Source organism: Anguilla rostrata, chromosome 13 (assembly GCF_018555375.3).
Source record: "Anguilla rostrata isolate EN2019 chromosome 13, ASM1855537v3, whole genome shotgun sequence".
Taxonomy (NCBI): domain Eukaryota; kingdom Metazoa; phylum Chordata; class Actinopteri; order Anguilliformes; family Anguillidae; genus Anguilla; species Anguilla rostrata.
In genome coordinates, this window is record NC_057945.1 from 37,725,934 (window position 1) to 37,750,848 (window position 24,915).

The 24,915-nt window shown below is 40.6% G+C and overlaps 4 protein-coding genes and 1 long non-coding RNA gene across 7 annotated transcripts in view; 4 read left to right on the top strand and 1 right to left on the bottom strand.

Annotated features, from left to right (window-relative positions):
* The window catches only part of LOC135238243 (uncharacterized), a 64,406-nt gene extending 60,444 nt beyond the window's left edge, over positions 1 to 3,962 (bottom strand). For 2 of the 3 annotated variants that reach the window (XR_010325061.1, XR_010325060.1), the window contains exons 1-2: positions 3,781 to 3,962; positions 3,321 to 3,423 (exon numbers count right to left, since the gene is read on the bottom strand). This is a non-coding gene — a long non-coding RNA (uncharacterized LOC135238243). The remainder of the gene's footprint in view (positions 1 to 3,320; positions 3,424 to 3,780) is intronic. The other variant, XR_010325062.1, reaches the window with a different exon arrangement.
* A 2,278-nt stretch (positions 3,963 to 6,240) lies between these two features.
* LOC135238355 (olfactory receptor class A-like protein 1) lies at positions 6,241 to 7,050 on the top strand. The gene has a single exon (XM_064306143.1). It carries the CDS (start codon positions 6,241 to 6,243, stop codon positions 7,048 to 7,050), a length of 810 nt encoding a protein of 269 aa, XP_064162213.1.
* A 5,347-nt stretch (positions 7,051 to 12,397) lies between these two features.
* On the top strand, positions 12,398 to 13,835 carry LOC135237946 (olfactory receptor class A-like protein 1). The gene has a single exon (XM_064305530.1). It carries the CDS (start codon positions 12,506 to 12,508, stop codon positions 13,466 to 13,468), a length of 963 nt encoding a protein of 320 aa, XP_064161600.1. The 5' UTR covers positions 12,398 to 12,505; the 3' UTR covers positions 13,469 to 13,835.
* Positions 13,836 to 17,660: 3,825 nt separating this feature from the next.
* On the top strand, positions 17,661 to 19,036 carry LOC135237715 (olfactory receptor class A-like protein 1). The gene has a single exon (XM_064305090.1). The coding sequence runs from the start codon at positions 17,674 to 17,676 to the stop codon at positions 18,634 to 18,636; it is 963 nt and encodes a 320-aa protein (XP_064161160.1). The 5' UTR covers positions 17,661 to 17,673; the 3' UTR covers positions 18,637 to 19,036.
* LOC135238356 (olfactory receptor class A-like protein 1) lies at positions 18,639 to 24,824 on the top strand. The gene is made up of 2 exons (XM_064306144.1): positions 18,639 to 18,663; positions 23,845 to 24,824. The coding sequence occupies exons 1-2, from the start codon at positions 18,639 to 18,641 to the stop codon at positions 24,822 to 24,824; spliced, it is 1,005 nt and encodes a 334-aa protein (XP_064162214.1).
* Positions 24,825 to 24,915: the final 91 nt, after the last annotated feature.

Below are 24,915 nucleotides of genomic sequence, written 5' to 3' on the forward strand. Positions count from 1 at the left end.
CATGGCCTGTTCCTAGCCTAGAGCTTGAAACTGAAATGTTTTTCAGACTGATGCCATTATACATGTTGGCTAAATGCTACTGTGATTTTACCCTGATTAGAATACATTTATAACTAACAACCGTGAGTGACATTCAGGAACCACCGCCGTAAACAGACGTGCTAATTCACTGTTGAACGGCCCATGCACCACAGCCTCATTGATATGTGTTACAGATGCATCATTACATCCGGTGTACATGTCTAGGTGTACAAGTCTTGTTCAGTTTTAAAATTGTATAAAATGCAATTAAATGCAATCCTTGAGGATTCATATTAACTCTGCTGAATTCAGAGTGCATATCATGAGCTAGTATCACCTCTGTCACTTCCATTATTTAAATAAAGTCCTTTTCTCGAAGTAGGAGCCAATTCTATTTCTGTTCAAGTTCAAGCCTTCCAAGTTCACGCTTCCTATGTGTTACACAGTCCTGTATTGTAAGCAAACCCCTTGTGCATGTAAGCCCTACTTTTGATAACCAGTGAGGATTAGACAATTCATAACAAACTACAAACTTTTAGAGGAGCTTTTAATTTAGATAAAGCTAATTTTGTACCGATACCCAGTTTGGCCCCCTAATGCCATTTAATGAATCACTGTTCTTTAAATTGGGAAAACATATCTCAGTTTCAAACAAAGGAGTGAATTAAAGGGCACCATAGTCCAATGATCCAATTTAAAAATCAACCTTAGGAGAAATCTTATATGAAACGATTCTGACTCCCTGAGTGCTGCTGTAAAGCATGTATGATACTGCACATGCGCACAATGACATGCAAACCGTGCAAGCAGGTTTTTTCATGCAGTCAGTCTGAGCTGCTTTTATTTAACAAGTTCCTCCACATTATAGTAGCCAAGCAGCAGGGATCACGTCTGTTCCCACAATGCCGCCCTCCACGGCTTCAGGGAAAACAGTACCATGTGATGCTCCACTGGTACCCAGCTCACCCACAAGAATTTAAACCCCCCCACATCCTCTTTTTAGATTTTGTGCTCCATAGTTATTTTGTGCTCCTTACAAAAATACTTATAATACAATATTAAACTGTTACACTTATAATTCAGCTTAAGGAGATTCAAACGCTAATGTTTAAGTACATTCATAATGTAAAAAAAAAAAAAAAAAAGAAATACATTCCCTGGGCAATGACTCATTTTTTCGATTTCTTTAAGATGAGTACACTGAATATGATAAATTAAAAAAGATCAAGCCAAAAAACCTGATAAACTCCACCTTTCCTCTCATCGGTAATGAACCTCATGAAGGAAACACATACAAGACTGAGAGGCAGGTGAAGCATTCGAGGGGCGTCCAGACAGCAGGTGAGAAAATGACTGGATTTCCCACAGCTTATAATTAGAACAACTGGCAATTGGAAGCCTGTGGTGCAGTGTGTGCTTTTACCAAATCTTTTTTTTTTTTTTGGGGGGGGGGGGCTTGTTCAGGGGTGTCTGGAGCATTTGTGCTTCTAGGATTTTGATTTTTTTTTAAGGGGAGTACCAAGGACCAGTCAAGGGGGGCCTGGGAAAGTCATCTTACAACAATTACATTTTCATTAGCTGTCAATGAGAACCACTGTGGAGGAGGTTGTGGGGGAACCACAGTGGTGGGCAATCACACTTAATTAGCTGCTGATAGGTATTTGTGGTTTCCTTTCAACAGCAGTCAATGAAGGCCTGAGAGCATGTGCACTCTTTTTCCAATCAATTACTTAAATGAATCACTGATGCTGAAACACACTGAAAGCCAGCAGACATTTTGGTCCTCCAGGGATGGAATTATACACCCCTGTGTTAGTGGCACCTAAGCTGTGGCCAGAGTAGGCCACATATTTCCAGACTGAATAAAAATCACACTTTAAATGACTATTTGCTAGATGAACTAGCTTCCCATGCCGCATTCCCGGCTCTAGTAGACAACCATGAAGAAAGTTCCAGGACCTGCGATTGAGCTGGCTAGCAGCATTAGCCCCGCCAGACAGTGAGCAACAGGTTCTTGATCTTGCAGTGGTGCCGGTTTTTTTTTGCCGGTGTTATTACCATAGTGAATTTTATAATAAGACCGGCAAAAAAAAACCAAAAAAAAAAAACAGTAAGTGCAAAAAGGGCACATTTATTTTCTAAAATAACATCTTCATTGGTGCCTTGTGGAAACACCTGAAGCTGGCTACAAGTAGCCTATACATGACAAAAATTACTTATGAAAATACTCAGCCCATTAACTAAATTAGCTGAACAATTAATATTCTACAGAAACAGCAGCATTTATAAGCTCACTTTTACAGCAAGGAAGATATCTGGTCATTTAAAAATGATCACACATGATACATATTTTACATTAAAGCAAACAAAATACATATTATGGATGAAATAAAAATGTTCTTTTTTAAATAAAATGTATTCTTGTCATTTAAGGTGCATTTACTTGTTTACCATAATAAAACAATTTAATGAAATCACTATCATCCCTAAATAAAACAATTTAATGAAATCACTATTATCCCTAACATCAACAACTAACCCTATCATCATGAATGTACATTTAAGTTGAAAATAGTTTTTTCTCCTCATTTTAATGCTATTTAAATAAAAGTATCACTTCAGTCAATTTTATCAGTGTTTATCTCTATTATAAAATTTAACTTAATCGCAGCGATTAAGGAATTCTGAGCGTGTTGCAAGAAGGCCTATAAAAGTTAATACTGTGAACGAGGCGGTGTTGCTATAAAGTAGGCATTTTTCATTTTGACATGCGATCGTGTATTTTTTCCGGGCTAGCCAGCGGCGTTCAGTTCAGTTCAGTAATTGTGGAATTATTACGTGTATAATACGTTAGCTTTGTTTTGAACGGGTCCATACATGTCCGCTCTCTCTCGTCAATAAATTGGGTGTTCCAGAGCTAAATAGGCCTTCAGCTGGATGACGGCGAACATAATACACAATAATACACTATTTCACCAAACATACGATAAACGAGTTCATTCAAAAACTTCTCATGTGTGTATAAAAGCATGAATGGCTCTCCTGATAAAAACAAAAAAAATGAGTTGAAAACTTAGTTAGCTAGGACGATTCATGTTAGCCAGCTAAGATTTTTAGCTGACTTATTTAAGGAATTTATATCGACAAAAACATGAATTGGAAACATATTAGAACATAGGGATAGCACAGTTTACAACTATAAATATTTATAACATTCAACAACAATTTGATAATTGTGAAACATATTTACAGCTTTTTAATAAACGGATTAAACGGAGCTCATAAATGAAGCAACTCACCCCATCAAAAGTTTCCAACGGCTCTCGTCAAAACGAGCGCGAGCGCGCCTACGTAGCTGCTACGCGGGTAACACGGACTGTCTGTAAGTTACAGTGTAACTTACTCAAACAAGAACGACCTGGCAGAGTAAAGTGAAGGACAGAAAATATTAATTTAAAAAGGAACGATACGCTTCTGTCAGTGTTAAGTTTATCAACCCTGCTAACCAGGAACTTTGGGTGGAATGTCTAGCAGCATTATCCCCATTAGCTAGCTAGCAAGCTGTCGTTTTTTAATCAGACCGGTTCTTAACTAGCTAACGTAGTTAGCATGCTACGTAGCTGCAACCACCTGCTGAATAATGAATAAATAGTTAAGCAACCATTTAAGTCTTGGATCATTTGCTAGTCACTTGTTAAAATTAGACTTCTAGATTCTGTAAGTGTTCCGAGAGACATCCATAAAGTTAATGAACCTTACTAACCAGGAACTGCGGGTGGGGTGTCTAATAGCATTATCCCTGCTAAATAGCAAGCTTGCAATCAATAGGTTTTTTTTTTTTACCAGAGGTAGCTATACTTAAATCACGTTACCTAGTTAGCATTTCTAAGTGGTAATGACGCAATTGCCACCTGGATAATGAATACATTAATCAAACGTTTGAGTGCTGGATTAAAATAACAACACTCGTTTCTAGGTAAAAGTTCCTGTCAGTTCTGCAATAGCCATGAAGTCAGTTCATCAACCCTGCTAGCCAAAGCAAGTTAAAAGTTTTGCAAGATAACGTAAAAGTTTAGCAAGATCGTGGAGATTTTTTTTCTCTCCCATGTCCCTTTAGGGGCTCCATAAGGATATGTTGCAGAAAATTGTTGCGAACTGAATTTGAAAGCATTTTAAAAAATTGAAATTTTAATCTTGAAATTAAAAGGGAAAATTGAATACATTGAAGACATGCGCCCTTCTAAGGTTCCTTATTTTGGTTAAATTTGAAGGGAATATACAGTGAACAGGATCATGTGTTATAGTCACATATAAAAGTACATGTTGATTATTTAATACACTGGAATAGTGTATTTAATGTTTTTAAGCCAGCTGCCTTCGCATTGGGACACAGCCACAATTACATTCAGTCTCTGGTAGTGAAATACAAATTCCGTCCATCCATCCATTATCTACTATACCCGCTTATCCTGAGCAGGGTCGCAGGGGGTGCTGGAGCCTATCCCAGTGTGCATTGTGCGAGAGGCAGGACACACACAATCTATCGCAGGGCACACACACCATTCACTCACACACTCCTACCTATGGGCAATTTAGAGTCTCCAATTAGCCTACCTGCATGTCTTTGGACTGTGGGAGGAAACCGGAGTATCCGGAGGAAACCCAGACAGACACGGAGAGAACATACAAACTCCACACAGAAAGGCCCCAAGCCGAGATTCGAACCCATGACCTTGCTGTGAGGCACCACCATGCTGCCCGAAATACAAATTCAAGTTAAGCAATTCAATTTTTGAATACAACAATTCAGTTGAAGCATTAAAACAATTTACTGCAGTACAATTAAAGTTATGTCATTCAAACTTTATTTCTGCTGGCATTGTTTTCTGCATACACACCCTCCAACAAGAATGTTCTGCTCATGGCCTATACATCCATGTAGTCTCTGGGGAAATGGCTGAAGAGTTGTCAAGAGATCTGTGCTTTTAATATTTCATAAATGACTTTAGGTTGTATCTCAAGCTCAAAGCACTTTCATTTTCAGCTTTTCTATTACTTCATTGCTTCATTCATATAAGTCTTGTAAAATGTCTGACACAATGTCATGTTTTTTATTTTTTGTATATTTAACCTAAACACTACATATTACAAAATACACCTTTTTTTAGATGAATGAGCACAATGAGAATTCAATTTCCTTGTTAGGATTGACACCCAAGGTTGTGTTTGCATGCTCTTAAATGAGATATTGTATTCACAGTAATTGATTTGGTCCCTGCAGGGCCGGAACAAGAGGACTATAAATGATAAATTTGCAGATCTCAGGTTCAGAGTGGAATTCATCGGTTTGATCACCAGCAGGTAAGGTAAGGAATTACATTCCTCTTCAGTGTCACACAGTAAAAATTCTAAATTGTTTCTATTTCAGTGTCATATATTGACAGATATATATATGAAAATATATCTCTGGAATATATTTGTATGTACCCAGCACCTATTATTTATATATTATTTGTAATATTTTTCATAAATAAATACATTTGTTTCACATTCTGCAGCAGGAATTTTGAATGTGAATGTCTGTTAAATGCAGAGTAATCCTGTACCAAATATTTATAATTAGGTTACTGATAAAGGATGGCAGTTTTATTTACAACAATATTGTTTCCAAATGTATTTATATTTTATTTTCTTTGGACACTTATTTGACAAAAAGTAAAAAACAAATATAAATGAGAAAAGGTTAAATGTTTTTATGGATAATCAAGAATTTTAAGCATACATTTATGTGTGTCTGTGTGTGTACAGTATATTTGAAATTTAGTAGTGAAAGTACTATTTAGGTTCAAAGTTTTGAAAGTACTATTTAGGTTCAACTAAAAAAACAAGGCTCTTCAGTCTGAGCTGCACACAATGGGCTTAGCACATAATAATTAGACTATTAACTTCTCTATAAAGTTCTCTTGTATCCTTCTATATGACCATATTATTTTTGTGATTATCTAAGGCTCTGGATCTGAAGTGGGGTGCCAGCCTGTCTCAGTCGCCACGCTCTGCTCAGTGCACCCTTATTCTCTCCCCACAGACAGACCTGGGGGGCAGATGGAGGTGCGCCTGGCATTGAAAGCAGTTGGTTTCTTTGGTCTGGATGTGGTGGGAATCACAGGTAACCTGGCAGTCCTCCTGCTTTTTTGCCATTTATTCTATGCACAGGGCCACATGCCGCACAATGAATTAATCCTCAGCCAGCTGGTCTTCGCCAACCTGATGGTGATGCTGTGCCAGGGCATTCCCCAGGCTCTGACTGCTGTGGGCATCGAAGTGCTCTTTGGTGAGTACGTCTGCAGAGCAATCATCTTTGCCTACCGCGTTGGCCGTGGCATGTCTATCACCACAACCTCCCTGCTGAGCTCCTACCAGTGCGTGGTCATTGCCCCGCCCACTTCTGGTTGGACCTGGCTGAAACGCTGGGTCCCTGGCCACCTCCCCCATGCAATAGTCTTCCTCTACGGCCTCAACATGATCCTCCACTCCACCGCCATTCTCTTTACCCACGCTGTTCCGACCAACGGCTCAATCCCAGAATACACCATTCACCTGAAGTTCTGCATCGTGGTGTTCCCAGGCTACACAGTTTACTGGGTCTGTGGTGCCGTGAACAGCGTCCGAGACTTCGTCTTTGTCGGCCTGATGGCGGCGGCGGCAGTGTACGTGATGCTGGTCCTGCATCGGCATCGTCGTCAGGTTCAGGGCCTGCAGGGGGCCGGCCAGAAGACGGAGGAGGCATCGCGTGCCGTCCTGCTGCTCGTGAGCATGTATGTGGTGCTGTTCGGTCTGGACAACGTGCTGTGGGTCTACACATTCTGTGTCTCCCGCGTGCCCCCGGCTGTCTCCGACGCACGCGTCTTCTTCGCCTCCTGCTACTCCGCCTTCAGTCCTGTGCTCATCGTCGCCACCAACAAGAAGCTGGCCACGTACTTTCAGTGTGGCTCCAAACTCAAGGCAAGCAAAAAGCAGACGAATGGCTGAGGATGTTGCAGAGTGCAGGTTTGGTTGGTAGGGAGGGGGAATTGGTTGTCTTCTATACTGTTTCAGTCCATGATATATCACTTTTGTGGCCCCAAATTTAATTTAAAAAAAAAATGAAAATAAGGGAAAATGAATAAATGTGTAAATGCACAGAAGAATGTGGTGATTGTCTCATTTACTCATTTGCAGCACCACATTTGAAAATGTTTGATAAGTGATTTGATTCATGTGTATTCTCAATGCACATGTGTATATGTAAATAAACCATTTATAAACCACTGATATGCTAATAGAAGAATAGCAACTGGGAGCGAGATCTATTACAGGCAACAGGCAGATTCACTGTAGAACAGAGAGGCATCTGACTGCAGGCTGTAGGAGGCTGGGGCTTGATGCCAAACCCCTCCCCGTTTGACATCCGACTACCCTTGTCCAATCCAGAGCTTCGAAAGGCGGAACCACATCTAACCAATTGCATGTGTCGATGGGTGGGTTTGGATATGGAATTCCCACCCATTGACATCCTACCCCACTGCCCATGTATCCTGGAATCAGATGCACTTGGAGGAACGGCCTGTGCACTACAGCCTAATGGATAGGAGTTACACATCTATGTACATTACATTCTATGTACATGTCTAGGAATACAAGTCTTAAAGCTCTAAAATAATATAAAATTCCATTCATGGATGTAAAATATTGGGTTTATATTAAGTCAAATTCAGAATTCAGTGTGATTCTTATTGTAAGCAAGTATCTATCACCTCTGACACTTCCATTATTTTAACAGTCTTTTTAATTATGAGAGCCAATGTTATTTTTCTTTACACACTTTACATTTTTCCTTACGAGCTTGAGCTCTCCAATGTATTGAAATGCATTACATGAAGTGAATGAACATGAACATGACGTTTAATGTTTCCCTTTCCAGACATTTTAATTTCCTGACATTATATGTTATTAGCCATTGAGTAGACACAGCTTACATAGATACACAGCTTTACATTCTTTGTACATGCAATCCACTTATGCAGCTGGATATGCACTGAAGCAATTCAGTTTATGCACTCTGACTCCCAGAGTGCTGCAGGAAAGCACGTATGATGTTGCACATCCACACACAACATGCAAACCGTACACACGGGTTACCTCATGCAGTCAGCCATGCATGCATTATTTAGAAAGCTCCACGTTAAAATATTTACAACACAATATTGAACCTTATAGGTGTATTAATTACTGTGCCGTGAAAAAGTATTCGTGATTTCATCTATTATTTTCATGAAATAATCATTTTTAAAATGTGTTTTTTATTTTCACGGGTTTGCCTAACATGACAATTTGTCTAAAGATCTGTAACCATTCTGTGTGAGAAAAATGCAGTAATGGAGGAAATCAGGAAGGGAGCAAATACTTTTTTCACGGCAATATAGCTTAATGAGATTTACACTAATGCCTTGGTGCATTCATAATGTAAAAAGAAAATTCCCTGGGCAATCACTCATATTTTCAGGGGTTTTAAATGACACAACTCAGATAAACTTGGATTTCTATAAAATGACTTCACTGAAGATGCTATATTAGAAATATCAGGCCAAAATATCTCATAAACTCCATCTGTCCTCTCATCAGTAATGAACCTCAAGAATGAAACACATACAGGTGAAACATCCAGATAGCAGGTGAGAAAATGACTGGTTCTCCCACAGCTCCTAATTAGAACAACTGGCTTCTGGAAGCTTATAATTACCTGTGGTGCAGAATACTCTCCCAAGCTATTTGGGAGAGTGGTTTGGGGGGGGGAGGTGGAGTGCAAGTATCCGCCAAGGAAGGCAATGGAAAATAATTTTCCAACAACAGCCAAACAACAATTTTCATTGGCTGAGGTGCCTACCGTGGCGGAGGGGGGGTGGCCAATCAGTCATCATGGGGGCCCAATACCCCCACTAGACACATCGTTGGGGCCTTTGAACTTTTAATATATTTTTAAATGCAGTTTAAGAATAATTATTGATGGTAAAACAGGCAGAAGGATTTATTGAAATGTAAAAAATCTTTTATTGGCTAGACCAAGTACAACAGAGAAACAATAAAAAAAATATGATATGTGATTTATTGAAAAGTCAATACCTTCAGTGCCAGTATCATAGGAAAAGTCACATTAATGCACAGGTATCAAACTCCTGCTGGCACACAGTATCTGCTGGCTTTCACCAGAGATTCTTTAAAGTGATTGGTCGGCTAAAGAGTTCACACACCCTGTTCTCAAGGCTTTCATTGGCTGCTGAATGAAAGGAAACCAGAAATACGTACCGGCAGACAACGGCAGCCGTCCAGAACTGGGGTTCGACACCCCTGCCTCAGCAGAATTTAAGCTATGACCAGTGTAGGCCTGGGCATTATCAGGCTTATCTTTTTTTCTACAGAAAACCTGTGCAACTGCCAAAGATCCTGGAGGCTGCTCTTCACAAAACCATGCAGCTATTTTTCTCACTGCCGTTCCACAAAATTACCAATACATTAACACAGCTAATACACAGAACAGTATCTGTGGGCTCATCACAACCAACTGTGCCAATTAAAGCAATTGACCTAACTCTTGTCAGCGCAAATAATATTCAGATCATGAGGGGCAAGGTGATGCACCTACTGAATGTATGATACAGACCTTCCTTGTGCACAAGAAAACTATTTTTCAGAGTATTTTTAGTCATGTTCTGGGTTTTAGCATAATTCATGTGGGTAAAAACAACGACAACAACAAATAAAAATAATAACGATAATAATAATAAGCAAATGTTTGCGTGCTGGATAGAAATGGCTCCCCATCTCCAATCAGTGCTCTAGGAGACAGCCTGGGAGTTCAGATGCAGAGCGCGATGCAATGCCGTTGTCAATGCGCAGATGGCATCCCCTGCTCTCGCTGCATCCTCCCAGTTCCGGTCAACCCCTTATTGCATAGAGCGCTTTACACGTGATTGTGTACTTCCCCACATTCTTTTGGGCATGCATACGTACAAGTTACTGGTATGTTAATTAATCTAGTAGCCTTGTATGTCGTTTTTTCTTTTTATTTATTTTTTGGCTATGAAGGTAGCGAACAAAGCTCTGGTAGCTTGCTTCATCATCTCGCTAGCTGGCTAGCTGCTTAGGTGCAAGATGATAAACTCACATTAAGTGTGGTTCAGTTCATATCGTGGAAATGTGGCACTTTGAGGTAGCTAAATACATTTTTCCTTGCTAACTAACTTGATAGTTAGGCAAGTAGCTATTGAAATGTTAGGCTTTCAATAATGTCTGTTATTACAGTCATTGCAGTTTCCGATCAAATGTTAGTTATAAATAGATATATTTATACAGCACTTTCTGTGTTTTAGCCAGAAACCTAATGACGAGTAAGAATGTTCAATGCAGATCCTACGTGCAACAAAATGGAGTACCTTCACTCTTCAATTTTGGCATCTCAATCTTGGCATTTCAATAAAAGCAACATGCAGGGGGGGAACTGGCGGGAAACTTAAGTCCAAAAAGCACGTTTAAAATATGTTTTTTATGAATCCAATATGGCAGAACAGTGACAGGGTGGGTGCGTTTAACTCTGCAGTACCTAAGGAATCTAGAGAAACAAGACCAGGTTTAAACCTAGTACAGTGGTCCTCAATCTTATCCAGTAAGGGCCGGTGTGGGTGCAGGCTTTCATTTCAACCAACCAAGCCCTTTCTGGATAAGGACCCCTGACCTAGTATATGGTTGGACGTAACACACGTGATCCGGCCAACCAATGGTGCAACTTCATCACTCACTCACTCAGTCACAGACATTCGCGTTCGTAGGGCTGGCCCCGCTGTTGCGGTCCAGCCAAAAAGAATCATGTCTCTGGGCCAAACGGTTAAAAAGTTTAAGTCCAAACTTGGGCTGTTGGTGGTGCTAGAGGGGTTAATATACTGACCCCAAATTTGGTCAGGAGATACCTTGGACTGTCCTGTATTAGTGTGGCAAATGTCATAAAAATCAACCAAGTGGTTCTAAGGGCAACCGTAGACTCCCATGGTAAAAAATTAATAATAGTGGGGGGAAAAAACTAAATGCAATAGGTGCGTACATACCTGTGGTGCTTGGCCCATAATAAAATGACACAATACAGACAGCACACCTTTTTTCACTGCAGGCTAGCAGCTCCACATACTGTAGCATGGGCTATAAAAAATGATATCACTAACAGGGTCGAGTTGGACTGACCAGACTTTTGTAGAATATTCTCACTTGCCAGAACTGGAAAGTGGCTGTGCTCACAATCCTGAAATTACATTCCTGAAATTTTCACTGAATTTAAAGATATCTGCATAGCTGGTCAGCTGCCAAAATCAATCAGTATAGTTGAATTATTTGGATTTCTTTTTGGACTGTTTTACTTGATTACAGATTGAAACACTGACTCATACTTGCCTAACTGACTTATTTTGTCTTTGAATTGTTAAATGGGTTCATTGTGGTTTATTTTGTAGAAGAGACATATGGAATTGCATATTAGAAAATGCAAATGACTGAAAAGATTCAATATACCAAAACATGTATGGTATTTCACTTTGTATTGACATATATTCACAATGGTCTAATTGCTGTTCTTAAAGCAAGCTGTCAGAAAACTCATGTCACTTTCAAATGAATCGTTTTACTGGATCGGCATAGCACATCTTTAATGCTGGCATAAATTCATTTAATTTTAACTGCTCAATACTGTGACTAAAATGATTCCACCCGTGCAACAAAGTCAAAAATCACATCCTTTCTGTTGTTTGAGAGAGGAGTGATGCCTTTGGTCTCCTCTGAATTTGTTAAGAAAATGTCCTACAGCATTGGTCATTTTGCAAAACTGCATGCTGTAATGGGAAATGCACACTGTACAAACAGATTTTTTAAATTAATAAGTACAATGAGAATCAAATTTTGCTGTAATGAGTGACACACAGGGATGTGTCTGCATGCTCGTAATTGAGATACTGTATTCATTGTAATTAATTTGATCCCTGCAGGATTGGAACAAGGGGACTCTAAATTATAAATTTGCAGATCTCAGCTTCAGATCTCAGCTTTTGGATCGTCAGCACAAGGTGAGGAATTACATTTCTTTTCACTGTGACACATTGAAAAGGCTAAATTGGTAATACTTCATTGGAGTCACATATTTGAGAATATATATTTGTAGGAATGTATTTTGTATGTTTCCAGCAATTATTATTTGTAATATTTGTCATTATGATATGCTAATTTCCAGCAGGACAGAAAGAATCATTAGACTGTAATCTTCCTTTAAGTTCTCTTGTTTCTATCCACAATATTGTATTAGTTTTGTGATAACCTGAGGCCTTGGATCTGAAGTGGGGTGCCAGCCTCAGTCGCCACCCTCTGCTCAGTGCACCCTCGTTCTCTCCCGACAGACGGAACTGGGGGGCAGATGGAGGTGCGCCTGGCATTGAAAGCAGCCGGTTTCATTGCTCTGGATGTGGTGGGAATCCCAGGTAACCTGGCAGTCGTCCTGCTCTTCTGCCATTTGTTAGTGGCACAGGGCCACATGGCACACAACGAGTTAATCCTCAGCCAGCTGGTCCTCGCCAATCTGATGGTGATGCTGTGCCAGGGCATTCCTCAGGTTCTGACCGCCCTGGACATCGACCTGCTCTTTGGTGATCAAACCTGCAAAGCCATCATCTTTATATATCGCCTTGGCCGTGCCATGTCTATCACCATCACCTCCCTGCTGAGCTCCTACCAGTGTGTGGTCATTGCCCCGCCCAAACCTGGCTGGACCTGGCTGAAACGTTGGGTTCCTGGCCACATCCCCCACGCCATCATCTTCCTCTACGGCCTCAATATGATCATCTACTCCACTGCACTCCTCTTCGCCCAGGGTGCCCCAGCCAACGGCTCAATCCCAGAATTCACCATTAGCCTGAAATTCTGCTTAGTGGTGTTCCCAGGACACGTAGCTTACAGGGTCGCTGGCATGGCGTACACTTTCCGAGACTTCACTTTTGTCGGCCTGATGGCGGCGGCGGCAGTGTACGTGATGCTGGTCCTGCATCGGCACCGTCGGCAGGTTCAGGGCCTGCAGGGGGCCGGCCGGAAGACGGAGGAGGCATCGCGTGCCGTCCTGCTGCTCGTGAGCACGTATGTGGTGCTGTTCGGCTTGGACAACGCGTTGTGGTTCTCCTCAACCTTCATCACTCACGAGCACCCGGCCGTCACCGACACACGCGTCTTCGTCGCCTCCTGCTACTCCAGCATCAGTCCTGTGCTCATCATAGCCACCAACAAGAAGCTGGCCACCTACTTTCAGAGTGGCTCCAAACGCAAGGCAGAGGAAAACATCCCCGGCAGCACAGAGGCCAAGGCTTCGCCGGTTACAATAACACAATGAGGATGTTAAATAATGGAACTTGGAGAGGTAGGGAGGTGGAAGGGCTGACTTCTCTCCTGATGTATTCTATGATATATCACTTTTGTGGACTCAAATTTACTAATCATGATACTATTTGGATAAACTTGTAATAAATCTTAACAGAGGATTGTAGTGATATTTTCCTTTAATTGGCTGGTTGCAGCTGCACATTGGAAAACCTTTTTGAGCAGTGGTTTGATTGATGTCTATTTTCCATGCTCTTACTTGTGTATGTATATAAATAAACTATTTACAAGAAAATTTACGTACTGTATATTAAGAGTAAAATATTCAAATTAAAGTGCTTGAAATAAATGTATTATTAAAGATTTTATATAAAATCTAATTCCTGGTCTGTTCTCGAGTCTTGAGCTTGAAAGATGTCTTTCAGACTCTATCATTACACATGCGGGCTAAATGCTCCTTTGATTACATCCTGATTATAATGCATTTAGTACACATTGAAGCATTAATAGTAGAATAGGAACTGGGAGTGAGATCAGTAACCACTCCAGTGAACAGACGTGCTGATTCACTGTAGAACAGCCCATGCACTACAGCCTCACTGATTGGTGTTACAGATGCATCATCACATCATGTGTACATGTCTGGGTTATCAGACTTGTTCAAAGCTTTCAAATGGGAGAAAATGCTATGAAGGAAAAGTTTTGGAGTTCATATTAACTCTGGTTAATTCAGAGTGCACATCTATGCCAGTATCATTTCTGACAGGCTTTTATTTTTTAAATATGAGAACCAATGTTATTTTTCTTCAAGTGTGAATGCCTTTTTGCTCCCAAGCTTGAGCTTACAATAAGTGCATTGCAATAAGTAGGAAATTTTATTTTTCCCTTTGCAGACATTTCAGTTCAACATCACATTTTGGTGCTCCATATGGTTAGGTTAATTCCTCACAAATATACATATAACACAATATTGAACTTGTTAGAGGTATTAATTATCTTAACCACAGGCGGTAATTAATGGGGTCCAAACAGCACACGGCAATTACAAATTTTAAGCTGTATGGACATATATTGGATGAATGGTAAACAAAAAAATCTTTTCAGTTTCCTTCCCAGATTTTGAAAAGGGATTCCCTAGCTTTTAGGTCAACATACAAATAAGTTTCATGATGATCAGCCATTGCTAAGCCTGTCAAATTCCCACCAACATCTAATTGGCTAAGGCGGCCATTTTTTTCTGATATGACTTCATCCTTTTGCATTCAGTGGCAGACTGACACATAGACATAGCATGTAAAGATTTATCTTAACTACTCAAACAATTGAGGAGTTAAAGGCATTTTAATTTATTTTTCTTTTACAGCACCACCTATTATTGGCTAAGCACCAGGAAAATTAGCATGCTGCCTCTGAGTCAACAATTTTACATGTATGCCAAGTTTCATGATGATCGGACAAAGCACTCACAACTTACAGCTGTTTTAGTAAGAATAGCCACTCCCACAACTGTTTATTTGCATAGGGAAGCCATATTTATTTGAAAGTTCAATCTTTTTTTTTGGATTATTATTCAATTTCAGACTCCACAGATTCTTTCAAGCCTAATTTGGTGACACACAGCCTAAGACAAGTTTTCAAAAGTTAGTTTTGTCAAAAATTTTAAATGGCGGAAAAACAAAATGGTTGCCAATGTTGTTTTTTGAGGCAAAGTTTTTCCCTGATGAGGTCACAGAGATGTACCTTTCAAAATTTCAGCCTTATTGGCCAACCCATTGAAGATTTATAGACATTTAAACTTATTTGGTATTTATAGCACTACCTATTGGCAAGCATGCAACAAAGCTTGTGTGCTTTTTCAAAATCATATAGGCTTACTGTACGTACTGTACGTACCATGTGTCGTGAGGATCGGAAATGGTGTTCATGACTTACAGCTGTTTTAGTAAAAATAGCCAGGCCCACAACAATTGATTGCCGTGTGGTGGCCATATTATTTTGAAAGTCAACATTTTTTGATAATTATTGATGATCAGACTCCAGGGATTCTTTATAGCCTAATTTTGTGACAAAGGATCAAACGGTCCCAGACTAGTTTGTAAAATGGTTGCTGATGTTGCTTTTTGAGGCAAGGTTGCTTATCTGAAGGAGAAGGATCTACTGATATAACTTATAGGAATTTCCCAAAGACCATAGACAAAGATATGCTATTTGAAAACCTGTGTATTTGCTATAGCGCCCCCTAATGGCCAACCAATCCCAAATTTTACATGGTAGTGCCAAGTGAAGAGGTCAGTATACTAACCAAGTTTCATGATGATCGGCCATTGCTAAGCTTGTCAAATGGCTGCTGCTAGCTGATTGGCTTGTGGCAGCCATGTTTTTTAAATTATCTTTGGGTCATTAGAATGACTGGTGGGAGCTTTCAAAGAGATGCAGGATGCAAAATTTCAGCTTTATTCGTCGAACGGTTGAAGAGCTATAAGCATTTAAATTCATTTTTGTCTTATAGCACCATCTAATGGCAGACAGGCATCAAAATTATCCGGTGTCCTCAACATCGTGTGCTGTACTTACGAACCAAATTTAGTAAGTTCCGGACTTAATGTTCATGAGTTACAGTTGTTTAAGTAAAAAATAGCTATGCCCATGACACTTGATTGGCGTGTGTGGCCATATTTTTTTGAAAAGTCGACATTTTTTTGAGAATCATTGAAGTTCAACCTCCAGAGATTCGTTCTAGCCATAGGATGGGGGGGGGGGGGGGTGCATAAAAATAAATGATTGAAAACCCCTGTTTTAGAAGGATTTTTATCCATTATAAATTTGCTATTTTCAAAACTCATTGGGAAGCGTCACTTAATGCAGGGGGATAAAAAAAATCCCAAATCAATCGGTATAGTTGCTGAATTTGGATTTTCTTGAGGCTAAATTATTTGATTACAGACTGAAATACTGACTCATAATTGAATTATTTTATTTTTGAATTGGTTAAAAATGATGAATTGTAATGTTTGTTGTAGAAGAAATAAAAATGTGGAATTGAATATCAGGAAGAGCAAATGACAGAAAAGTATCAAATTACCAATAATTGGTTAGTTGACACATATTCGCAATAGTTTCATAATCGCTTAATTGCTCAATACCTTAGTGATTATCCACCTGTGCAACAAACGTATGCATTGCTTCTGTTGCTTGAGAGAGGAGCGATGCATTTAGTCTGCTCATGATGTGTTAAAGAGGCAAGAAAATGTCTTTCAGCATTTGTCATTGTGCAAAACCACATACTGTAATGGCAAAAAACACACTACTCGTTACAAACAGCTTTTTTCACAAATGAATGAGCAGAATGATAAACTAATTTTGCTGTAATGAGTGACACCCAGGGCTGTGTTTGTATGCTATTAATTGAGATACTGTATTCATGGTAATTAAATTGGTCCCTGTGGGTTTGATCAAGGGGACTCTAAATGATAAATTTGCAGATCTCAGCTTCAGAGTGGAATTCATCTGTCTGATCGCCAGCAGAAGGTAAGGAATTACATTCCTCTTCAGTCTGACATAATGAAGTCTAAATTGTTCTGAACTGAATCATAAACTTGAGAATATACTTGGAATGTATTTATATGTATCCTGCAACAATTATTTGTATATTATTAGTAGATTATACTATTTGTCATAATTAAATATATTTGGCTTTTATTCTGTGACATGTAGGACATGTTGTCTAATGTAAATGCCTGTTTAATGCCAAGTAATTCTGAACCAAATGTTAATAATTAGGTTACTAAAAAAGGAAGACAATTTTATTCACAGTGATATTGTTTCCAAAGTCATACTCTATTTTAATACTTACTTGAAGAAAAAGTATGGAAAATCAAATATAAATGTGAAAAATGATGTCTTAATTGACAATCATAAAGAATCTTATACATGCACTCATGTGTATCTGTGTGTGAATATTTTATATTTTATATTTTAAATGAATTAGCTTCAACTGATAATACAAGGCTTTTCAGATTGAGCTCAAGACAAAAGGCTCAGTACAGAATCATTAGACTATAAATTTCCTTTACCTTCTCTTGTATCCTTCTACATGACCATATTAGTTTTGTGATTATCTAAGGCTCTGGATCTGAAGTGGGCACCCAGCCTATCTCAGTCGCCACACTCTGCTTAACGCACCCTTGTTCTCTCCCCACAGACGGACCTGGGGGGCAGATGGAGGTGCGCCTGGCATTGAAAGCATTCGGCTTCATTGTTCTGGATGTGGTGGGAATCCCAGGTAACCTGGCGGTCTTCCTGCTGTTCTGCCATTTGTTAGTGGCACAGGGCCACATGGCACACAACGAGTTAATCCTCAGCCAGCTGGTCCTCGCCAACCTGATGGTGACGCTGTGCCAGGGCATTCCTCAGGTTCTGACCGCCCTTGAGATTTCCATGATCTTCAGTGATCAAGCCTGTAAAGCGATCATCTTTATCTACCGTGTTGGCCGCGCCATGTCCATCACCACAACCTCCCTGCTGAGCTCCTACCAGTGCGTGGTCATTGCCCCGCCCAACCCTGGATGGACCTGGCTGAAACGCTGGCTTCCTGGCCACCTCCCCCACGCCATCGTCTTCCTCTATGGCCTCAACATGGTCGTCTACTCTACTTCCATCCTCTTTGCCCAGGGTCCCTCGCCCAACGGCACAGTCCCAGAATTCACAATTAGCCTGAAGTTCTGCTTTGTGGTGTTCCGAGGACACACAGCTTACAGGGTCGCTGGCATGGCGTACACTTTACGAGACTTCACTTTTGTCGGCCTGATGGCGGCGGCGGCAGTGTACGTGATGCTGGTCCTGCATCGGCACCGCCAGCAGGTTCAGGGCCTGCAGGGGGCCGGCCGGAAGACGGAGGAGGCATCGCGTGCCGTCCTGCTGCTCGTGAGCACGTATGTGGTGCTGTTCGGCTTGGACAACGCGTTGTGGTTCTCCTCGACCTTCATCACTCACGAGCACCCGGCCGTCACCGACACACGCGTCTTCGTCGCCTCCTGCTACTCCAGCATCAGTCCTGTGCTCATCATAGCCACCAACAAGAAGCTGGCCACCTACTTTCAGTGCAGCTCCAAACGCAAGACAGCAGAAAACATCCCCAACAGCACAGAGACCAAGGCTTCGCTGGTTACAATAACACAATGAGGATGTTGAAGAGTGGAATTTCGGGAGGTAGGGAGGGGGAAAGGCTGTCTTCTCTACTGGTGTAATCTATGCTGTCATAATACTATTTTAATAAATGTGTAATAAATTTTAACAAAAGAATGTGGTGAAATTCTTTTTTTAAAAAGCGATTTGATTCAAGTGTATTTTATATGCTTCCCATGCTCTTACATGTGTATGTACAGTATATACATAAACCATTTACAAGAAAATGTACGTACTATATATTAATTAAGAATAAAATATTCAAATTAAAGTGCTTGAAATAAATGTATTACTGAAGGAAGTGAATTTTCCTTGTATATAATCAAAGTCCTGGCCTGTTTTCGAGTCTTGAGCTTGAATATTGTCTGACAGACTCTGATGTCATTACACCTGCTGATTAAATGCTCCTTTGATTTCAACCTGATTATAATACATTTCTTACACATTGATGCATTAATAGTAGAATGGGAACTGGCAGTGAGAGATCTGGACGTGCTGATTCACTGTGGAATGGCCCATGCACTACAGCCTCACTGATAGGTGTTACAAATGCATCATTACATCCTGTGTGCATGTCTTGCATGTGCATGTGCGCATGTCTGTGCATGCGTGTTTCAGTCTTGTTCAAAGCTTTTAAATGATATTAAGCACTATTAATGAAACGCCTTGGGGTTCATATAAACTCTGCTTAATTCAGAGTGCACGTCATATGCTAGTATAATTTCTGACAGTCTTTTTTTTTTAGGTATGAGAACCATGTGATTTTTCTTCTAGTGTAAATGCATCTTTGCTTCCAAGCTTGAGCTGTCCAATAGAAATACATTAAGTGAATTTTCCAGATTCCCAAAATCCAGACATTTAAATTTCCATAGCCATTGAGTAGATACTCTGATTCGGAGGACTTAGACATCATTGAACATACAATCCATTTATGCAGCTGGATATGCACTGAAGTAAATCAGTCTATCAAGTCTGCTGCTGGAAAGCACACATCATGCTGCACATGCGCACACAACATGTAAACTGCACACACAGGTTTCCTAATGCACAGGTCCCCCCCCACACCCCCCCACCCCACACATCCCCTTTTGAGATTTTTGCACTCCGTGATCAGTAAGGTTAGGTTCATTCCTCTCACAAATATACATATAACACAATATCGAGCTTGTTAGGGGTATTCATTATCTTAATGAGATTTAAACAACACAAATTCCCTGGGCAATCATTCATATTTTCAGGGAACTCAAATTGGCAGAGCTCACTTTTAAATCTATAGGACGACCACACTGAAGATGCTAAATTGAAAACAGCAAGCCAAGAAATGTGATAAACTCTCACTGTCGTCTCATCAGTAATTAACCTAAAGAATGAATCGCATGCAGGTGAAACATTCGAGGGGCTTCCAGACAGCAGGGGAGCAAATGACTGGTACTCCCACAGCTCATAATTAAAACAACTGGCGTCTGGAAGCTTGTAATTACCTGTGGTGCAGCTATTTGAGAGGTTGTTTCAGGGGGGGCCAAGGACCAGTCAAGCAGGGCACTGGAAAATCATTTTCCATCAACAGCCATTTTCATTGGCTCAGGGGGCCCACATGGGGTTAGCCAATCACACCAGTATCCACCCCCCACCCCCCCAGACACAACTTTGGCCTGCAGGCCTTTTAAGTTTCAATACATTTTTAAATGCAGTTTAACAATAGTTAACAATATAAAACATGCAAAATGTGTTCTTGTAAGGATTTAGAGAAATTGTAAAAAATTATTTGTGACGTTTCATGGTTGCAAATACATTTAATTCTGTTCATGGTCAGACTAAGAAATGTTATAACAGATAAATAATAAAAAGGTTAATGTCATTAATTTAAATATCAATACCTTCAGCGCCAGTGCAGTAGGAGCCACCTTAGTACATATGCGTCAAACTCCATTCCTGGAGGACCCCAGAGTCTGCTGGCTTTCAGTGTGTTTCAGTACCAGATATTCATTAAAGTGAACAGGGTGTGTAAATTACACAGCTCCCACAGCCTGTTCTCAGGGCCTTAGCTGGCTGCAGATTTAATGGAAACCACAAATACCTGCAGACACTACAGCAGTAAATAAATAAATAAATAAATAAATATTAGCCCTCCAGGACTGGGATTTGACACCCTTGCCTCAGTGGAATTTAAGCTGTGACCAGTGTAGGCCAGGGCATTATCCAACCTGTCTTTTCCATAGAAAAAACTGTGCAACTGCTAAAGATCCCAAAGACTGCTCTTCACAAAGCCATGCAGCTGTTTGTGTCATTACCGTTCTGCAAAATTACCCACAAATTCACACAGCTAAGGCACGAAACTGTATCTGTGACCTGATGCCGGCAAAATTTCAGATCACGAAGAGCATAGGGACCTTTCCTGTACAAAAGAAAATAATTCAGGGTTTTTGTTAGCCAGTGGGATGTTCCGGGTTGTAGCGTATTTCATGTGGGTAGAAACAACAACAAATAATAATAATAATAATAATAATAATAATAACAATAATAATAATAATAATATAACCAAAGGCGGTAAGTAACGGGGTCTAAGCAGCATGCGGCAATTACAAATTTTAAGCTGTATGGACATATATTGGATGAACGGTAAAAAAAAAAAAAAGCTTTCCAGTTTCCTTCCCAGGTTTTGAAAAGGTATTCCCTAGCTTTTAGGTCATCATACAAATTAGTTTCATGATGATCAGCCATTGCTAAGCCTGTCAAATTCCCACCAACATCTAATTGGCTGAGGCGGCCATTTTTTTCTGATATGACTTTATCCTTTTGCATGTCAGCAGACTGACGCATAGACATACCATGCAAAGATTCATTTGCATGCTGCGTCTGAGTCAACCATTGTACGTGTATGCCAGGTTTCATGATGATCAGACAAAGAACTCACAAGTTACAGCTGTTTTTGTAAAAAATAGCCACTTCCACAACTGTTTATTTACACAGGGCGGCAACATTATTTTGAAAGTGCAACATTTTTTTTTGATAATTATTCAATTTTAGACTCCACAGATTCTTTCAAGCCTAATTTGGTGACACTCCGCTTAATGGCCTAGGACTTGATTGTGAAAGTTATAGTTATTTGAGAGTTTTGGGCACTTAAACTTATTTGGTATTTATAGCACCACCTACTGGCAAACATGCAACAAAGCTTGTGTGCCTCTTCAAAATCACTGACTCTACTTACATACCAAATTTTGTGAGGATCGGACAAACCGTTCATGACTTACAGCTGTCTAATTAAAAATGGCCACGCCCACAACAATTGATTGTCATGTGGCAGCCATATTGTTTTTTGAAAAATCTTTTGGATAGTTATTGAGGATCAGACTCCAGGGATTCTTTATGGCCTAACTTGGTGACAAGGGGCCAAACGGCCCCAGACTAGTTTGTAAAAGTAGGTTTTGCAAAGAAATTCAAAATTACAGAAAAAAAAATAGACGTCGATGTTGCTTCTTGAGACAAAGTTGTTTATCTGAAGGAGCAGGATCTACTAATATAATTTATAGGATTTTCCCAAAACTGTAGCCAAAGATATGCTATTTGAAAACCTGCATATTTGCGATAGTGCCCCTTAATGGCCAACTGATCCCAAATTTTACATGGTAGTACCAAGTGAAGAGGTCAATATTCCCACCACGTTTCATGATGATCGGCCATTGCTAAGATTGTCAAACGGCTGCTAATGGCTGATTGGCTGATGGTGTCTATGTTTTTAAAGTTATCTTTGGGTCATTAGAACAACTTCTGGGTGCTTTCAGGGGGAGGCAGCATGCAAAACTTCAGCCTGATTAGTCAAACAGTTGAATAGTTATAGGCATTCAAATGAATTTTTAGCACCATCTAATGGCAGACAGGCACCAAAATTGGATGGTGTCCTCAAAATCATGTTCTGTACTTAGGATCCAAATTTTGTGAGGACCGGGATATAGGATAGGAGGGTGTTCATCAAATAATGGTTGAGAACTCCTGTTTTAGAAGGGTTTTTTTTCCATTACAAGTTTCCTGTTTTCAAAACTCAGGGGGAAGTGTCGCTTAATACAGGGGGATAGAAAATCCCAAATAGTTGATGAATTTAGATTTCCTTGAGACTATATAATTTAATTATAGATTTGAATACTGACTCATACTTGTCTAATTGAGTTATTTTGTAATATCTTAGTGATTATTCACCTGTGCAACAAACTTATGCATGACATCCCTTCTGTTGCTTGAGAGAGGGGTGATGCATTTAGTCTGCCTTTAATGTGTTAAAGAGGCAAGAAAATGTCCTTCAGCATTTGTCATTATGCAAAACCACTTACTGTATGGGCAAAGAGCACACGACTCTATGCAAGCAGTTTTTTTTTTTTTTTTTTTTAATGAATGATCAGAATGAGAATCTAATTTCGCTGTAATGAATGACACCCAGGACTATGTTTGCATGCTCTAACTGTATTCATAGTAATTAATTTGGTCCCTGCAGGGCTGCAGACTCTAAATGATAAATTTGCAGATCTCAGCTTCAGAGAGGAATTCATCAGTCTGATCGCCAGCAGAAGGTAAGGAATGACATTCCTCTTCAGTGTCGCACAGTGAAAAGATTAAATTGCTTCTATTTCAATGGAATCGTAAACTTGAGAATATACTTGGAATATATATGTATCCAGCAACAATTATTATGATAGAATATTATCCTATTTGTCAGAATTAAATACATTCTGTTCTTATTCTGCAACAGGACCTGTTGTCTAATGAAAATGTCTGTTTAATACCAAGTAATTCTGCTACTGATGAACAATGATTTCATTCACAGTGCTATTGTTTCCAAAGTCTTATTCTATTTTAATACTCATTTGAAAAAAAGTATGGAAAATCAAATATAAATGAGAAAAATTATGTCTTAAATGATGATCATGAAGAATTTTACATATGCGTCTGTGTGTGTTTCTATGTGTATATTTTTATTCCTCAAGAATTAAGGAGAATTGGTTCAACTGATAATAGAAGGCTTTTCAGTCTGAGCTGAAGACAACGGCCTCAGCATAGAATCATTAGACTACAAATTTCCTCAAAGTTCTCTTGTATCCTTGTATTACTGTTTTTGTTTTGTGATTATGTAAGGATCCGAATCTGAAGTGTGGTGACAGCCTGTCTCAGTCTCCACGCTCTGCTCAGTGCACCCTCGTTCTCTCCCCGCAGACGGACCTGGGGGGCAGATGGAGGTGCGCCTGGCATTGAAAGCAGCCGGTTTCATTGCTCTGGATGTGGTGGGAATCCCAGGTAACCTGGCAGTCTTCCTGCTCTTCTGCCATTTGTTAGTGGCACAGGGCCACATGGCACACAACGAGTTAATCCTCAGCCAGCTGGTCCTCGCCAATCTGATGGTGACGCTGTGCCAGGGCATTGCTCAGGTTCTGACTGCCCTGGATATTGCCATAATCTTTAATGATCAAACCTGTAAGGTAATCCTCTTTATCTACCGTGTTGGCCGCGCCATGTCCATCACCACAACCTCCCTGCTGAGCTCCTACCAGTGCGTGGTCATTGCCCCGCCCAACCCTGGATGGACCTGGCTGAAACGCTGGCTTCCTGGCCACCTCCCCCACGCAATCATCTTCCTCTACGGCCTCAATATGGTCATCTACTCTACTCACGTCCTCTTTGCCCAGGGTCCCTCGACCAACGGCACAGTCCCAGAATTCACAATTAGCGTGAAATTCTGCTTTGTGGTGTTCCCAGGACGCGTAGCTTACAGGGTCGCTGGCATGGTGTACACTGTCCGAGACTTCACTTTTGTCGGCCTGATGGCGGCGGCGGCAGTGTACGTGATGCTGGTCCTGCATCGGCACCGCCAGCAGGTTCAGGGCCTGCAGGGGGCCGGCCGGAAGACGGAGGAGGCATCGCGTGCCGTCCTGCTGCTCGTGAGCACGTATGTGGTGCTGTTCGGCTTGGACAACGCGTTGTGGTTCTCCTCGACCTTCATCACTCACGAGCACCCGGCCGTCACCGACACACGCGTCTTCGTCGCCTCCTGCTACTCCAGCATCAGTCCTGTGCTCATCATAGCCACAAATAGGAAGCTGGCCACCTACTTTCAGTGCAGCTCCAAACGCAAGACAGCAGAAAACATCCCCAACAGCACAGAGACCAAGGCTTCGCCGGTTACAATAACACAATGAGGATGTTGAAGAGTGGAATTTCGGGAGGTAGGGAGGGGGAAAGGCTGTCTTCTCTACTGATGTAATCTATGCTATATCACTTTTGTGGCCT

What these genes read in the sequence shown, in the direction of transcription:
- LOC135238355 (XM_064306143.1), top strand. Translation starts at nt 6,241, where the DNA reads ATGCCGCACAATGAATTAATCCTCAGCCAGCTGGTCTTCGCCAACCTG.
- LOC135237946 (XM_064305530.1), top strand. Translation starts at nt 12,506, where the DNA reads ATGGAGGTGCGCCTGGCATTGAAAGCAGCCGGTTTCATTGCTCTGGAT.
- LOC135238356 (XM_064306144.1), top strand. Translation starts at nt 18,639, where the DNA reads ATGTTGAAGAGTGGAATTTCGGGAG. An exon ending in GAAGAGTGGAATTTCGGGAG is followed by an intron (nt 18,664 to 23,844) that starts GTAGGGAGGGGG and finishes CTCTCCCCGCAG; the next exon opens with ACGGACCTGGGGGGCAGATG.
- LOC135237715 (XM_064305090.1), top strand. Translation starts at nt 17,674, where the DNA reads ATGGAGGTGCGCCTGGCATTGAAAGCATTCGGCTTCATTGTTCTGGAT.